We start from the raw sequence: 17,828 nt of genomic DNA, 5'->3' as shown, positions 1-17,828 counted from the left end.
CCAAAAGATGCCCCAACATATAAAAAAGACACGTGCTCCACTATGTTCATCGCAGCCTTATTTATAATAGCCAGAAGCTGGAAAGAACCCAGATGCCCTTCAACAGAGGAATGGATACAGAAAATGTGGTACATCTACACAATGGAATATTACTCAGCTATCAAAAACAATGACTTTATGAAATTCGTAGGCAAATGGTCGGAACTGGAAAATATCATCCGAGGAGAGGGAAAACCAACTGCTAAGAAAACACACATGTGCACTCCATTATGCGGAAGATAGCCCAAATGCTTGAATGCTCCTAGATGCCTAGAATGAAACTCAAGATGGAGAGGATCAAAATGTGAATGTTTACCCTTTTTTTAAAAGGAGAACAAGAATACCCTTGGCAGGGAATAGAGAGGCAAAGATTAAAACAGACACAGAAGGAACACCCATTCAGAGCCTGCCCCACATGTGGCCCATGCATATACAGCCATCCAATTAGACAAGATGGATGAAGCAAAGAAGTGCAGGCCAACAGGAGCCGGATGTAGATCTCTCCCGAGAGACACAGCCAGAATACAGCAAACACAGAGGCATATGCCAGCAGCAAACCACTGAATTGAGAATAGGACCCCTGTTGAAGGAATCAAAGAAAGAACTGGAAGAGCTTGAAGGGGCTCGAGACCCCATATGTACAACAATGCCAAGCAACCAGTGCCCAGGACTAAGCCACTACCTAAAGACTATACATGGACTGACCCTGGACTCTGACCCTCATAGGTAGCAAATGAATATTCTAGAAAAGATCACCAGTGGAAGGGGGAAGCCCTGGGTCCTGCTAAGACTGAACCCCAGTGAACTAGATTGTTGGGGAGGGCAGCAAGGGGGGAGGATGGGAGGGGAACACCCAAAAGAAGGGAGGGAGGGGATGTTTGCCGAAACCGGAAAGGAATAACACTAAATGTATATAAGAAATATTCAAGTTAATAAAAAAGAAAAAAAAAAAAAAAAATATGAACTTTTTAAAAAAATAAATAAAAAATACAAAAGTCTACAGAACTCCAAATAAACTAGACCACAAAATCTTCCCATCACATAATAGTCAAAACTATAAATGCACAAAACAGACAAAGAAGGGAAAGTAGGGTCAAGTAACATGTAAAAGCAGACCTATCAGAATTACACCAGTCTTCTCACCAGAAATTAGGAAATTCAGAAGATTATTTATGGATGTCATACAGGCCATAAGAGAACACAAATGCCAGACCAGGCTACCATATCCAACATAGATGGAGAAACTAAGATGTTTCATGACAAAACCAAATTTACACAATATCTTTCCACAAATCAAGGCCTACAAAGGATAAAAAATGGAAAACTCCAACAAAAGAAGGGAAAAATATACCCTAGAAAAAGAAAGAAAGTAATCTTCTTGCAACAAACACTAAAGAAGAAAAGACACACAAACATAATTGCACCCCCAACAACAAAAATAACAGGAAACAACAATCACTATTCCTTAATATATCTTAACAGCAATGGACTCAATTCCCCAATAAAAAGGTAAAGACTAATAGGCTAGATATGTAAAGAGGACCCAGAATTTTGCTCAAAAAAGGAAACATACCTCAGTAACAAAGACAGAGACTACCTTAGGGTAAAAATCTGGAAAACAATTTTCTAAGCAAATATTCCCATGAAACAAAGTGGAATAGCCATTCAAATATCAAATAAAATCAATTTTCAACCAAAAGTTATCAAAAAAGATAAGGAAGGACATTTTTTATTCCTTAAAGAAAAATACAACAAGATGAACTCTCAATTCTGAATATCTATGCTCCAAATACAAAAGAACCTAAATTGAGAAAAGAAAACTCAAAAAAGCTCAAAGAACACTTTGTACCTCATACAATAATAGTTGGAGATTTCAACAGCCCACTCTCATCAATGGACTGCTTATGTAAGCAGAAACTAAACAGAGACACAGAGAAACTAACAGAAGTTATTAACCAAATGGAGTTAACTGATAACTGTAGAAAATTTCATCTTAGAACAAAAAATTACACCTTCTTCCTATCACCTCATGGTACCTTCTCCAAAATTGAGCATATAATAAGTCACAAAACAGGCATCAAGAGATACATGAAAATTGAAATAATCCCTTGCATCCTCTTAGATTACTGTGGACTAATGCTGGTCTTCAATAACAACAAATGACAGAAAGCCCACATACACACAGAAATTAAACAATGTTCTACCCAATGATAACTTGGATAAAGAAGAAATAAAAAAGAAATTAAAGACTTTTTCAAATTTAATAAAAATGAAGGCACAACATACGCAAACATATGAGGAAAACTCATGGCTCATTGTGTCTCCAAAAAGAAACTGGAGAGAGCATACACAATCAGCTTGACAGCACACCTAAAATCTCTAGAACCCAAACAATCAACTACACCCAAGAGGAGTAGAAGTCATGAATTAATCAAACTCAGGGGTGAAATCTACCTAGTAGAAACAAAAAGAGCTATACAAAGAATCAATAAAAAGAAGGAGCTTGTTCTTTGCAAAGACCAACAAGATAGATAAACACTTAGTCAGAGTAAACAGGTGACACAGTGAGATAGATTATCCATTTTAATAAAATCAGAAATGAATAGGGAGACATACCAAGAGAATCTGATAAATTCAAAACTAATCAGATTCTACTACAAAAGTCTATATTCAACAAAACTGGAAATATCTAGGTGAAATCAACAATTTCTAGAGAGATACAAGGCATGAAAGTTAAATCAGGATCAGATAAACCATCTAAACAGTCCCATAACTCCTAAAGAAATACAAGCAGTCATTAAAATCTCCCAACAACAAAAAAAAAGTCCAAGACCAGATAGGCTTAGTGGAGAATTCTATCAGACTTTCATAGAAAACCTAATACTAATACTGCCCAAACTATTCCACCAAATCTAAACAAAAGGCACATTAATCAATTACTTCTATGAAGCCATAATTATGCTTATACCCTAACCACACAAAGACCCAAAAAGAAAAAGAATTTCAGACCTATTTCCCTTATGAATATCAATGCAGATATACTTAATAAAATTCTGAAAAACTGAATCCAAGAACACAACAAAACGATCATCCATCATGATCAAGTAGGCTTTACCCAGGGATGCAGGGATGGTTCAATATATTGAAATACATCAATGTAATCCTCTATATAAACAATCTCAAAGATAAAAACCACGTGATCATCTCATTAGATGCTGCCAAAGCATTTGAAAAAACTCAACACCCCTTCACGTTAAAAGTCCTGGAAAGATCAGAAATTCAAGACCCATACCTAAAAATAGCAAAAGCAATATACAGCAAACCAGTAGCCAACATCTAACTAAATAGAGAGAATCTGGAAGCAATCCCACTAAAATCAGACAAGGCTGCCCACTCTCTCCCTACTTGTTCAATACAGTACTCGAAGTCCTCTCCACAGAAGTCAGAGAACAAAAGGAGATCAAAGGTATACATATTGGAAAGGAAGAAGTCAAAATATCACTATTTGCAGATGATATCATAGTATACTTAAGCGACCCCAAAAGTACTACCAGAGAACTAATAAACCTAAAAAACATCACCAAAGTGGCTAGATATAAAATTAACTCAAACAAATCAGTAGTCTTTCTGTATTCTGAGGATAAATAGGCTGAGACAGAAATTAGGGAATTGACACCATTCACAATAGTTACAAATAAAATAAAATACCATGGTTTGACTCTAACCAAACAAGTGAAAAATCTGTATGACAAGAACTTCAAGTCTCTGAAGAAAGACACTGAAGAAGATCTCAGAAGATGGAAAGATCTCCCATGCTCACAGATTGGCTGGATTTATATTGCAAAAATGGCCATCTTCCCAGAAGAAATCTGTAGATTCAATGCAATCCCCATCAATATACTAACTCAATTCTTCAAAGAGTTGGAAATAACATTTTGCAAATTTATTTGGAATAACAGAAAACCCAGGGTATTGAAAACTATACTCAACAATAAAAGAAATTCTGGGGAGTTACCATCCCTGACCTCAAGCTGTATTACAGAGGAATAATAATAAAAACTGTGTGGTATTTGTAGAGATACAGGCAGATAGATCAAGGAAATAGAATTGAAGACCCAGAATTGAATCCACCCACCTATCAATGGTCACTTCATCTTTGACAAAGGAGCTAACACCATCCATTGGAAATCATTTTCAGGAAATGGTACTCATAAACTGGAGATCAGTATGTAGAAGAATGCACATATCTAATACCCTATTCAAAGTTCAATTCCAAGTGGAACAAGGACCTCCACATTAAACCAGATGCACTCAAAGTAATTGAAGGAAAAGTGAGGAAGATCTTCAAACACGTGGACACTTGGGAAAATTTCCTGAACAGAACACCAATGGCTTATGCTCTATGATCTAGAATTTACAAATGGACCTCATAAAATTGCAAAGCTTCTGCAAGGAAAAGGACACTGTCATTAGCACAAAATGGCAACTTATATATTTGGAAAAGGTCTTTATCAATCCGACATTGAATAGAGGATTAAAATCAAATATAAACAAAAATTGAAGAAGTTAGACTTCAGAGAGTCAAATAATCCTATTAAAAATGGGGTATAGAGCCAAACAAAGAATTCTCAGCTGAGCAATATCAACTGTCTGAGAATTACCTAAAAATATTCAACATCCCTAGTCATCAGGGAAATGCAAATCAAAACAACCCTGAGATTCCAGCCCAACTTCTGGGCATATACTCAAAAGATACTACAACTCTAACATAATTTGGCAAGGGCACATGCTCCACTATCTTCATAACAGCCTTATTTATAATAACCAGATGGTGGAAAGAACCTAGATATCCTTCAACAGAGGAATACATACAGAAAATGTGGTATTTACTCATTTACACAATAGAGTACTACTTAGTTATTAAAAACAATGACTTCATGAAGCTCATAAACAAATTAATGGAATTAAAACATATCATTCTTCCTGAGTTAACCCAATCACAAAGTACAACATAGTATGCACTCATTGATATATGGACATTAGCCCAAAAGCTCAAATTACCCAAGATATAATGCATAGCCCACATGAAGCTCAAGAAGACTGATGACCAAAGTGTGAATGCTTCAGTTCTTCTTAGAAAGGGAAAGAAAAACATTCATAGGAGGAGATATGGAGACAACGTTTGGAACAAAGACTGAAAGAATGGCCATACAGACCCTGTCCCACCTGGGAATCCAGCCCATATACATATAGCCACCAAACACAGACAATATTGTCGATGCCAGGACAGGAGACAATATTGACAGGAGCCTGACAAAGCTGTGTCCTGAGAGGTTCTGCCAGAGCACTACATATACAGCTATGGATGCTTGCAGCTAACCATTGATAATGGGGTCTATGTTGGAGGAATTTGAGAAAGGATTGGAGGAGCTGAATGGGTTTGCAACCCGACAAGAACAACTATCCCAACCAATCTGATCTCTCAGTGACTAAACCACATCCAAAGAGTACACATGGACAGACTCATGACTCCAGGTGCATACATAGCAGAGGATGGCCTTGTTAGGTACCAATTAGAGGAGAATCCCTTTGGTCTGCCAAGGTTGGGCCCCCCAGTGTAGGGAAATGTCAGAAGGGGTGGTTGGTTGGGTGGGGCAAAACTCTCATTGAAGATGGGGGATGGGAAATGGGATAGAGAGGTTATGGATGGGAAACTGGAAAAGTGACTAGCATTTGAAATGTAAATTTAAAAAGTCAAATAAAAATTAATGACAAGCCTGTAAAATAAAAATTAAAAAAAAAAACCTTCTGGGTGAGTCAGCATCCCTGACCTCTAGCTATACTACAATAATGAACAACAATGATAATATTGGCATGGTAATTGTACAGAGACAGATAGGTTGATCAATTGAATAAAATTGAAGATGCAGAAAAAAACTACAAACTTACAGACACTTGATCTATGACAAAGAATCCTAAAACATGCAGTGGAAAAAAGTAATTATCTTCAATAAATCATGCTAGTCTAACTGGCAATCTATGTGTAGAAAAATGAAAGTAGATCCATATTATTCACCTTGTACAAAGGTCAAATCCAAGTAGATCGAAGACTAGATACAAAACTAGATACACTGAATCTAATAGGAGAGAAAGTGTGAAAGAGCCTCAAAATCATTGGCATTTGGGGTGCAGGGAAGGATTTCCTGATTATGGCTCTTATGGTTCTGGCTGTAAGATCAGGAATAGATAAATGGAACCTCATAAAACAGAAAGCTTCTTTGAGGCAAAGGCCATAGTAAATAAGACAAATCATCAACCTATAGATTAGGGGGAAAAAAACCTCACTAAGCCCATATCCAATAAAGGACTAATATCCAAATTTATTCAGAACTCAAGAAGGTAACCTCCAAAAGCAAACAACCCAATCAAAATTTGGGTATACAACTAAAAAGAGAATTCACAACAGAGGAATCTCGAATGGATGGGAATCACTTAAAGAAATGCTCAATGCCCTGAGTGATCACGAAAAATCAAAATGACATTGAGATTCCAACTTATACCAATCAGAATGGCTAAGATCAATGCCTCAGATGACAGCAGCACATGTTGGTGAGGATATGTAGAAAGAGAAACACTCCTTCCTTGTTGGTGGAATTTCAAACTAGTATAACAACTCTGGAAATCAATCTGGAGATTCCTCAGATAATTGGAAATATATTTACCTGAAGATCCATCTGTACCACTCTTTCGAATATACCCAAAAGAAACCATACCATACCACAGGGCACATGTTCCATGGTGTGTATAGTGGCCTTATTTGTGATAGCCAGAAGCTGGAAAAAAACCCAGATGTCCCATGACATAAGAATGTATACAGAAAATGTGGTTCATTTACACAACGGAATACTACTCAGCTATTAAGAGAAAGGTCATCCTGGGTTTTGCGGGCAAATGGGAGGAATTAGAAAATATCATCCTGAGTGACATAACTCAGACCCAAAAAGACATGCATGGTATGTACTCACTAATAAGCGGACATTAGCCAAAAATTTACAGAATACTCAGGATACAATCCTCACAACTCAGGAAGGTTTACAAGCCAAAGGGCTCAAGTGAGGATCCCTCAATCCCAAGTGGGAGAGAGATGAAAGCAATCATGGATGTCAGAGGGAGTGAGTGACCAGGGTGGGAGAGGATGCAAGGAGGGGAAATGGAGAACATGTTCAGATTTTGGGGACAGGGGAAATAGGAATGAATCCACGAGGGTCAGCAGAAAGAAAGGAAACAGGCAACCTCAGGTGGTAGGGGTTTGGGGGACGCCTATAGATTTTAACAGAGAACTGGAAGCTCAGAGACTCTCAGAGCCTAGATTGATGGACCTTTGATGAAATTCCTTACAGTGGGGAGAGGGAACTTGTAGACTCTACTTCCAGTAGAAAGACAGGGAATCGAGTAGAGGGATGGGGTTGCTACCCCACAGTTAAAACTTCTGACCCAGAATACTTCCTGTCTAAAAGAAAGAGAGAAAAATGAAGAAGAGCATGAGGGAAGATATCTAATTACAGACCCAAATTGGTTCTAGATGAATGGGAGGCTACAAGAGCTAACACAATTAGTGATGCTATAATGAACTTACTTACCTACAGGAGCCTAGTATGGCTGCTCTCTGTGTAGCCTAACAAGCACCTGAAAGTGTCAGATGTAGATACTTACAGCCAATGCACAGAAGCTTGGGACCTCTGTGGTTGAATTAGGGAAAGTGGGAAGAAGGCAACTCTATCAGAAAACCAGCAGTCTCAAATAACCTGGACCCCTCAGCTCTCTTTAGACACAGAGACATCAACCAGACAGTGTATACCAGCTGATATGAAGCCCCAGACGGCAGAGGACTTTCTGGATTGGCCCCAGTGATAGAAGATAACCCTAAGCCTTGAGAGACTTGAGGTCCAAGGGAATGAAGAGGTCTGATGGGGTACAGGTGGGGGTCTGGTGGGGACATCCTATTGAAGACAGGTAGGAGGTATGGAATGAGGAATACTCAGTAGGCAGGGTGGGAGAGGAATAATGACTGGGCAGTAAAATAAATATTAAAATTAATAAAAATTAAGATATTGTTGAATGCTCATGATTAGAACTGTTGATTTTAAACAACTGCATTGAAAATACAGTAAGTAAAGTGGAAAAAACCACAGATATCATTGGAAAAGAATTCTAAGAAACATATATCCACAGCACCTCCTAACAATAACTCATCCACTTTTTCTTGCAAGCTTGCTGAAAAGGAGGGATCATTATTATGCTTAAGTTACTGTGCCTGTTCTTGAGTTGAGCTGTTATGCTATTTTCCTAGATTAACCTAACACAAAGATGGAAGGTAAATAATATATAATTTGTTTTTACCTATTATCCATTCAGATGTTTGTTAACATGTCATGGCTATGGGACCCAATGTCTTCAGGCATTGTTTTTTTATAAAAACCTATATCTTTAAATATATATTTATAAATCATTAATTCTATTCAACTATGGTCTGACTCTCTGGGTATAAAAGGGAGCTACAACTTGCCTTATTCAAAATATTATCATTTTAGTCACTGTGCTGACAATACCATATGAAGATTCTTGTCTATTTAAAATAGAGTAAAATCTGTGCTAAAATTATTATGTAATGATGATCTACAGGAGACGTAGTATACCTATGGCACTAATTTTGGTTCTGAATTTTACATCAAATTATTTAAGTATAAACAGACCTAAATTTTAAAATCTGTACATATATAATTTTTATGTATTAAGATTGATAATATTAATATTCCAAATTTTACTTATACACATACTCAAAGAACAGAAATGAATGTGAAAGTAATTGTTAAGAATAATATGTAGCTTCTTAACTTTTCAAATAAATAAGAATTTTTTTAATGTGAGTCTCCCTCAGGGTTGTTTAAAGTTATTTTTCTTTTTTCTCCCTTAAATTAAAATAACTACGTTTTCTACCTTCTAACACCAACTGCTGTATAGGAGTGCTGCAAATAGTGCTTGGGTGAAAGTGGTGAAGCCAACAACAAACTACTTTTATAAGTTTTATAAACCTGAGATTCAAAAGCTTTCCAAATAGTACTTTTTATTTACGCAAATCTGTTACTGTTTTTCCACTTCATTTTGTTTTCCATGTTGATAAAAGCACTGCACAGTTTCAAAGGCACGGTAAATAATGTGTTTTTACTGTGCACACACACACACACACACACACACACACACACACACACACACACACACATTCCAAAAGCAGCAAAAACTCAAATCAATGAAGAGCAGCTTCAAGCTTTAGATTTAGAGAAGATTTAATATCTCATGCATGCAGTTCTGTTGTATCAAATGAAATTGTTCTATATATTTATGGTGGGAGGCTACTGGAAACATATAACAAAATAGAGTATTAACTTTTGTACAGTCTCGCAGTTTACATATACTTTTAATGTATTACAACTTGATTGTGTTCACATGAAATTAATAAAAATCACTTCCTGTTATAATATGTGAATTCCCTGAGTCCATGGATTTTTTTAAGTAACTTTATATACCAGAAAAGACACATTTTTTTTAATTTTTAAAATCGTATTGCTATTCAAAAATGGCACTCTCTTGTCCAAAACATAGATATTCATAATTGTACATTCAGCAATGTAAATAGCCATATGAAATCTTTTTGATTGAATCTAATCAAAATAAAAAATTTAATGAATTAAAAAGTCTATGCTAAAGCAGAAGCATGGGAGGCATACTAAAGCCAAGTTATGTCTGAGCAGAGTGAAAGTACAGTACATTTATCAGTCTTGGTATTCTAGAAGCAATAAATCTGAGGGCTACAGAAGAAGAAATGCCCTGGGAGCGGGATCCAATATCCTAATCAATCAGCAATGAACAATGTTACCTTTTGGCTGAAATCACATGTTCTTCATCTGGACTCTGAATTAGTCCTAGCTTTCTATATACTCATTTGTACTTGTGGAAAAGAACATATGGAGGGAGAGAAAAAAACACTACAAACATCTTGAAATATTTTGGTATTATTGATTGGGATGATAATTTGTATAAAAAGTTCATCATGCAAGACTTTGTGTAGGGTAGTAGAATTTCATTGAAAATATTATATTTTTGCTGACTTTTCAAAGTTAAGTGAAGATATTAAATAGGAGACTTTAAATGAATTTCTGGTCTTGAGACCAGCACTGCAAATACATAGAAACTTAGGAGGCATTGGCATGCACTGACTAAGAAAGATAGTGATAATGACTTAAGAGAGAAGTCAGATGTCTGTGTCTGGCATGTCACAGTATCAGTAGTTCAGAGTGCATTTTAGTTACCAATTTACAAAACTGATATTACATTCATTCAGTGACATACATTAATAAGAGTATATCACTTAATCATACACCTGCAAGTTGACTACACTTCAACAGATCAATATGAGACTGCTTGGGTACAACTCTAAGCTTGTGTTGTATCATGGCTTCTCATTCTTTCTGTCGCATTGCCTTATGTTATTTAACTACCTTCCACTTAGGCAACAACTAGTGACAATTGTTTTGAAAAAGCATATCACATTGATGAGCCTACCAAGATTTACCAGGAAACAGCACTTCAGCCAGACTAACCACAGGTCACAGAGAGTATACCCAAATTAACAAAATCAGAAATGAAAAGAGAAAAATAACAAAATAATCTGAAGAAATTAAAAAAAATATCAGATCCTTCTACAAAAGTCTCTCTTCAACAAAACTGGAAAATCAGGAGGAAATGGGCAATTGTCTAGGCAGATACCAAGTACCAAAGTTAAATCAGGAACAAATAAACCAGCTAAACAGCCGCATAACTCCTAAAGAAATAGAAGCACTTGTGAAAAGTCTCCCAACCTAAAACAGCCCAGGAGCAGACAGGTTTAGTGCACAATTCTAATAGACCTTTATAAAAGAGCTTATATGAACACTGTCCAAACTATTCCACAAAATAAAAACAGACGGAACACTACCAAATTCCTTCCATGAAGCTAGAATTACTGTTATTCCAAAACCAAAGACCCAACAAAGAAAGAGAACTTCAGACCAATTTCATTTATTAATATTGATGCAAAAATACTCATTAAAATTGTTGCAAACCGAATCCAAGAACACATCAAAATGATCATCCATCATGATCAAATAGGCTTCATCGCAGGGATGCAGGAACAGTTTGATATACAGAAATCCATCAATGTAATCCACTATATAAACAAACTGAAAGATAAAAACCACATGATCATTTCATGAGATGCTGAAAAAGCATTTGACAACATTCAACACCCATTCGTGATAAAAGTCCCTGAAAGAACAGGGATTTGGTTGGGGATTTAGCTCAGTGGTAGAGCACTTGCCTAGCAACTGCAAGGCCCTGGTTTGTCCCCAGCTCCGAAAAAAAAAAAAAAAAAAAAAGAACAGGGATTTAAGGCCCATATCTAAACCTAGTAAAAGCAATATACAGCAAACCAGTAGCTAACATCAAACTAAATGGAAAGAAATTTGAAGCAGTCCCAGTAAAATCAGAGACTAGACAAGGCTGCCCACTCTCTCCCTATTTCTTCAATATAGTACTCGAAATCCTAGCCAGAGCAATCAGACAACTGAAAGCAGTCAAAGGGGTACAAATTGGAAGGGAAGAAATCAAAATATCACTATTTGCAGATGATATGATAGTATACTTAAGTAACCCCAAAAGTTCCACCAGAGAACTACTAAGCCTAATAGCAAACTTCAGCAAAATGTCAGGGTATAAAATTAACTCAAACAAATCAGTAGCCTTCCTGTACTCTAAGGATAACACACTGAGAAAAATTATGGAAATGACACCTTTCACAATAGTGCCAAATAGTATAAAAGATCTTGGTGTGACTTTAACCAAGCAAGTGAAAGATCTGTAAGACAAGAACTTCAAGTCTCTGAAGAAAGAAATGAAGGAAGGTCTCAGAAGATGGAAAGATCTCCCATGCTCATGGATTGGCAGGATTAATATAGTAAAGATAGTCATTTTGCCAAAAGCAATCTACATATTCAAAGTAATCCCCATCAAAATCCCTACTCCATTCTTTATAGAGATAGAAAGAACAATTTACAAACTCATTTGTAATAACAAAAAACCCAGGATAGCGAAAACTACACTCAACAATAAAAGAACTTCTGGGAGAACCACCATCCCTGACTTCCAGCAGTATTACAGAGCAATAGTCATAAAAACTGTATGGTATTGGTCCAGAGACAGGTAGATAGATAAGTGGAAAGAATTGAAGACCCATAAATGAACCCACAAACCTATGGTCTTGATCTCTGACAAGGGAGATAAAACCATCCAATGGAAGAAAGAGAGCATTTTCAAGAAATGGTGCTGGTTCTGAAAGATCCCCATTTGATATTAGCGCAGCCATTCCTTAAGAATGAGAATCTTTTAAGATGGCCCTTGCTTAGCCCCTAGACATTAGACAATAGACCAGAAAGTACAGAAAGTACATTCCGACCCACTCTCTAGGAAGATGTCCGACCACAAGAACAGATGGTGTAGACCATATTAACTACAGGGCAATTACAAGACAGGAAACATCTCCGGGAAGCTTACTAACCACTATAGATTGTGCTGCAAGACAAAAAACATTTGTCAAGTTAGATGTCCTTGGTATTGACATAGCTGTGCTGACATAGCTATAGCCTCATCCTGGGAACTCCAGAAGAGAAACATTTTCCAAATCAGATATCCTTGATCCTGGGATCCCCCGGACGGGAAAACATATATCAAGTCAGACGTCCTTGGTACTGAAATGGCTGCGTTGATATGGTTGCAGCCTGGTCCTGGGAAGCATGTGACCCACCAAAGCAAAGAGCTCTTATTTATTTAAGTATTTATTTATTTATATTTGATCATTTTATTTATTTACATTTCAAAGGTTATCCCCCTACTCAGTTTCCCCTCTGCAAAATATCTATCCCACCCTCACTCTCCCTGCCTCTATGAGGAGCTCCCCTACCCAACCACCCACCTACCTACTCCCAATTCAGTCCCTAGCATATATATATATATATATATATATATATATATATATATATATATATACAGCTACCAAAACTAGATAACATTGATGAAGCTAAAAAATGCATGCTGAAAGGGACAGGATATTGATCTCTCCAGAGTGACACATCCAGAGCATGTCTAATACAGAGGTCAATGCTAGCAGCAAACCACTGAACTGAGAACAGGACCCCTTGGTCACCACTGGGATCCCAGTGCAGAGGAATGTAGGTGGGGCAGTAAGGGGGATGGATGGGAGGAATATTGGGGATGGGGAGAAGGGGTTACAGACAGGAAACCTGGAAAGGGAATAACATTTGAAATGTAAGCAATGAAATATGTCTAATAATTAAAAAAAGGATTATATATCTGGCAAAAAAAACTGAATACGATCTTATGAATAAATGATAGCTCTGTTACACATTAAAAATAAAAGAAAAAAGGCAAGATAACTTACGTATCCTCTTTCTTGAAAAAATTTTGCGTTATTTCAGGGAAACCTATTTATATTTAAATTTACTGTTTCACTGGTAAATTCCTACCATCTCAGGGAACTAAGGGGATAGCATTGGCACTTTATTCACACCTGAATGACTTTTCAAATTCCTATCTCAGTTAATTTGCTGACTAGAACCTAACCCCACAGTTACTAGTATTAGTTTTAAGTTTTCATTTAACAGTATTACAATAGTGTACAACAGTTGTTTGATTAGCAATGTATTCCTATAGACCAAGCAATATCCAATACTCTAACTATACACCATAATGAACCCTGTTTTCCCTCTCACATAAAGAATGTTCACTAGTCTTTGCTTGAGTTACTATGAGCTATGATTACCAGGGTTATGCTACACATGATTACAAATGTAAACCTCTTACCACTGGGATATATTTTCTCTCACTATAAATACCAAGGGCGCAAGAGTCCCAAATTCAATCATGGAAGTACATTTCTATTCCTCATTTACTTAGTGTATGACATTATGACATTGGACAAAGATTCACGGACAATTCCTAATGTGTCTAAATAAATGCTTTTAAAGTTCTGACATGTCTGTTAATTTTCATATGCTTTTAGCACAACAACATTATGTACAACTAGAAGTATTTTACCTTAGGAAAAATGAAACACAGTTCAGAAACTCAAGGTGAAAAAAATCACAATGTCTAAAAAAGCATTTGGCTCAGCTTTGCTGGACTTTGTCAAACAGATGTGCTGGCTTCATGGCTCTTGCCACATTTTACTAGTCATGGTTGTGTCACTCATGAGGCAGCATACAGTAAGAAATTGCTCAATTGAGGTTCCTGTTTTCAGCTGTTAATTTCAAAGCCAAGATTAACATTTGCACACACTGAAACACCAAAGCAAAGAGCTATTATTTATTTATTTATTTATTTTGTATTTATTTTTATTTGATCATTTTATTTATTTACATTTCAAAGGTTTTCCCCCTACTCAGTTTCCCCTCTGCAAAAAAATCTCTATCCCACTCTCACTCACCCTGCCTCTATGAGGAGCTCCCCTACCCAACCACCCACCTACCTACTCCCAATTCAGTCCCCTAGCATTCTCTTATGCTAGGTCATTGAACCTCCACAGGACCAAGTGACTCCCCTGTAATTGATGCCTGATAAGCAGGGACTAAAACACCAACTAAAAGGTACACAGGAGGGGATAAATGGCTCCAGTTGGATATGTAGCAGCAGATTATCTTGTTTGGCACATAGTTCTTATACCTGGATTTCAGGAAAGAAATTAGATATTGAGGCTTAGCTCTCCTGCTCATTTTCCTACACACGTATCTGATATTGATGAAGGTACTTATACTTCTCTTTCCCTACTTCCAGTTGGCATGTAGTAAGAATTGAAATCTCATTTCTATCTAAAACAGACTATAACTTCATTGTGTCAGTATGTCCTCCCTGTCTCAAAAAGCAGTCTATTCAATATTCGTTGCAGTATACACTTTCATACTCCATTATGCATATACTTACTAATGTTTTCCCATTTGCTATCTAGAAGAAATCAAAATGATAAGACTGAATACCCTGGCAAAAACAATTTAAGAGATCCTGGGCTTATTGGGTTTACAATCCAAATTACAGTTCATCATTGCAAAGATTTCAAGGTGGCAAGATATTGAGGCAGGGTGTCACAATAGCTGAGACAAATGAACTAATACAAGCATGATAGTATTCAACTGTCTCTCCCCAGTTTTATACTGCAATGTCCTCTGTAGGACAATATTTTGCACAAAATTAAGATGAGTTTTCCCAAGACACTTAACTAAAGACAATCCCTCACAGATGTGCTAAGATACAGTCACACTTCAACAATTTCTCACAGATGTCCCTTGTGGCTTCCTTTATCTATGAGAAGTTGGCAATTAATACTAATTATAACATATTTCACTTGCTTGTGTAGGAAAAAGACTCCTAAGTTTCAATTGGACTATACTTACCCTGATATCAGGAAACAATATACAGGGTATCATTCCAAGAGAACAGCTAGTTTACTGAGTTTACTGCAGCTGCTCCTACAAATAGTATATGGGCCCAACTGACAACTTTTATGTGACACTTGGAAAGAAATTTGACACAAATCAACAACATCTAGGATCTTAGGTGTTTGGGAAACATTCTTTTGTACTGGATTCTAACTGGTGTGTTAGCAAGACAAGATACTGGAGATAATATGGCTCCATCTCAGAGAAAGAGAAAGAATTATGTTATACACATCTAAGTCCCTGTAAAAACAAATGATAAATATGAACTCCTTCCTTGCAGCTTCACGCAACATTGAATATCTATTTCAAAATATGCAGTATAGTTCCTGTTTTCATGAAACACTGATGTGACCCTTATGCCTACTAAGTGACAGTACTTCCTTTCTCTACATATAAGAAGCTGGATCTCATGAAAACTGATTCTGATCACAAGAGGTTTCTTAACCCCAACCATGCTTCGCCTAGATACCTGGACCCACATTCTTTACAGTTCCTTGCTCTTGATCCTCCTTCTGGAACTTAAAGGTAAGCATTCCCCAAGAATAGAATTATGTCCTCGTCTCTGAGCTACTCTTACCTTTGAAAGTAAAGGATTCCAGTTAGTCACCTGAACTTTCAAGCAGAGAAGGTCAGAATATTTTCTTACATAATAGATCCAGAATTCTGAGCACTGCCTGAACTGGCATGTGGATATGTGAATTCATAATTTTGATAAATAGAGTATAAATGATTCATCCATAACAGTTTACCACACACCCCTGCTCTTTTGGACCCTTTCCAGTGAGTTTTAACTTCTTCTATTTGTGCCAAATGGGGTTAGTAATATTCTACACGGTGCCTATATGTTATCAGGTTTTCTTTTCTTTTTCCTTATTAAAAATTCATTTTATTCATTTACATTTTAAATGTGATCCCAATTCCCACTTTCCCTTCTGAAAAACACCTATCCCATCCCCATCCCCATGTTTTTATGATGGTGCTCCCTCACCCACCCACACACTCGCACATCACCACACTAGCATTCCCTACACTGGGGCATCAAGCCTCTACAGGACCAAGGGGTTCCCCTCCCATGAATGCCAGATAAAGTAATCCTCTGCAAAATTAGCAGCTGGAGCCATGGTTCCTTCCATGTGTATTCTTTTGATAGTAATTAGGTCTTTAGGAGCTCTGGGGGATGAGGCATTCGTTTGTTGATACTGCTGTTCTTCCTATGGGGATGCAAACCCCTTCAACTTCTTCAGTCCTTCCTCTAACTCCTCCATTGTGGTCTCCTGCTCAGATGGTCAGCTGTGAGCATCTGTATCTGTATTGCTCAGGACCTAGCAGAACCTCTAAGGGACAGCTATATCAAGTTCCTGTGAGCTTGCAATTCTTTGCATCAACAATAGTGTCTGAGTTTGCAGATGGGTTGGATCAGTAGGTGGGACAGTCTCTGGATGGCCTTTCCTTCAGTCTCTGCTCCACTCTTTGTCCCTGCATTCCCCGTAGACATGAACAATTCTGTGTTAATATTTTTAAGATGGGTGGGTGGCTTCATCCGTCAATCGGGGTCCATGCTGAACCCTTAAATCTGGTTTCCACAGGTTCTCTCTTTGTTGGGTATTTCAGTTTATGCTCTCTCCATTGTGTTCCAGGAGCCTCATGTTTTCCTAGAATCTGGGGCTTTCCAGAGACTACCCAACAATTCTTCATGCCCATGTCCTTTCTATGTCCTGATCCTTTGTACTTCTCTCCCCATCCTCTCCCACACCTGATCCTGCCCCACTTTTTCCTCCTCTTCCTGCTCTCATGTCCCTCCCAACTTCTCTCTATCTCCCCAGAAAATTTTCTTTCCCCTTCTAACTAGGACTGAAGAATCCACACTTGGGTTCTCCTTCTTTTTGAGCTTCATATAGTCTGTGAGTTTTATCATTGGTATTCCAAGTTTTTGCCTAAAATTCACTTATCAGTGAGTGTATACCACTTATGTTCTGTAACTGAATTCTTACTCAGAATGATATTTTCTAGTTCCATCCATTTGCCTGCGAATTTCATGAAGTCATTGTTTTTAGTAGCTGACTAGTACTCTGTTTTGTAAATGTACCATATTTTCTGTATCCCTTCCTCTGTTGAGGAACATCTGAATTATTTCCAGCTTCTGGCTATTATAAATAAGACTGATAAGAGCATAGTGGAACATGTGTCCTT

General features: G+C 37.2%; 1 protein-coding gene across 1 annotated transcript in view; it reads left to right on the top strand.

Annotated features, from left to right (window-relative positions):
• Positions 1-16,088: 16,088 nt before the first annotated feature.
• Positions 16,089-17,828, top strand: part of LOC116895603 (tyrosine-protein phosphatase non-receptor type substrate 1-like) — a 41,444-nt gene continuing 39,704 nt past the window's right edge. The window contains exon 1 of the mRNA XM_032896821.1: positions 16,089-16,163. Coding sequence (XP_032752712.1) covers positions 16,091-16,163 — 73 coding nt within the window. The 5' untranslated portion in view covers positions 16,089-16,090. The remainder of the gene's footprint in view (positions 16,164-17,828) is intronic.

This window comes from Rattus rattus, chromosome 3, assembly GCF_011064425.1.
Source record: "Rattus rattus isolate New Zealand chromosome 3, Rrattus_CSIRO_v1, whole genome shotgun sequence".
Taxonomy (NCBI): Eukaryota; Metazoa; Chordata; class Mammalia; order Rodentia; family Muridae; genus Rattus; species Rattus rattus.
This window is presented reverse-complemented; position numbering and strand designations above follow the sequence as displayed.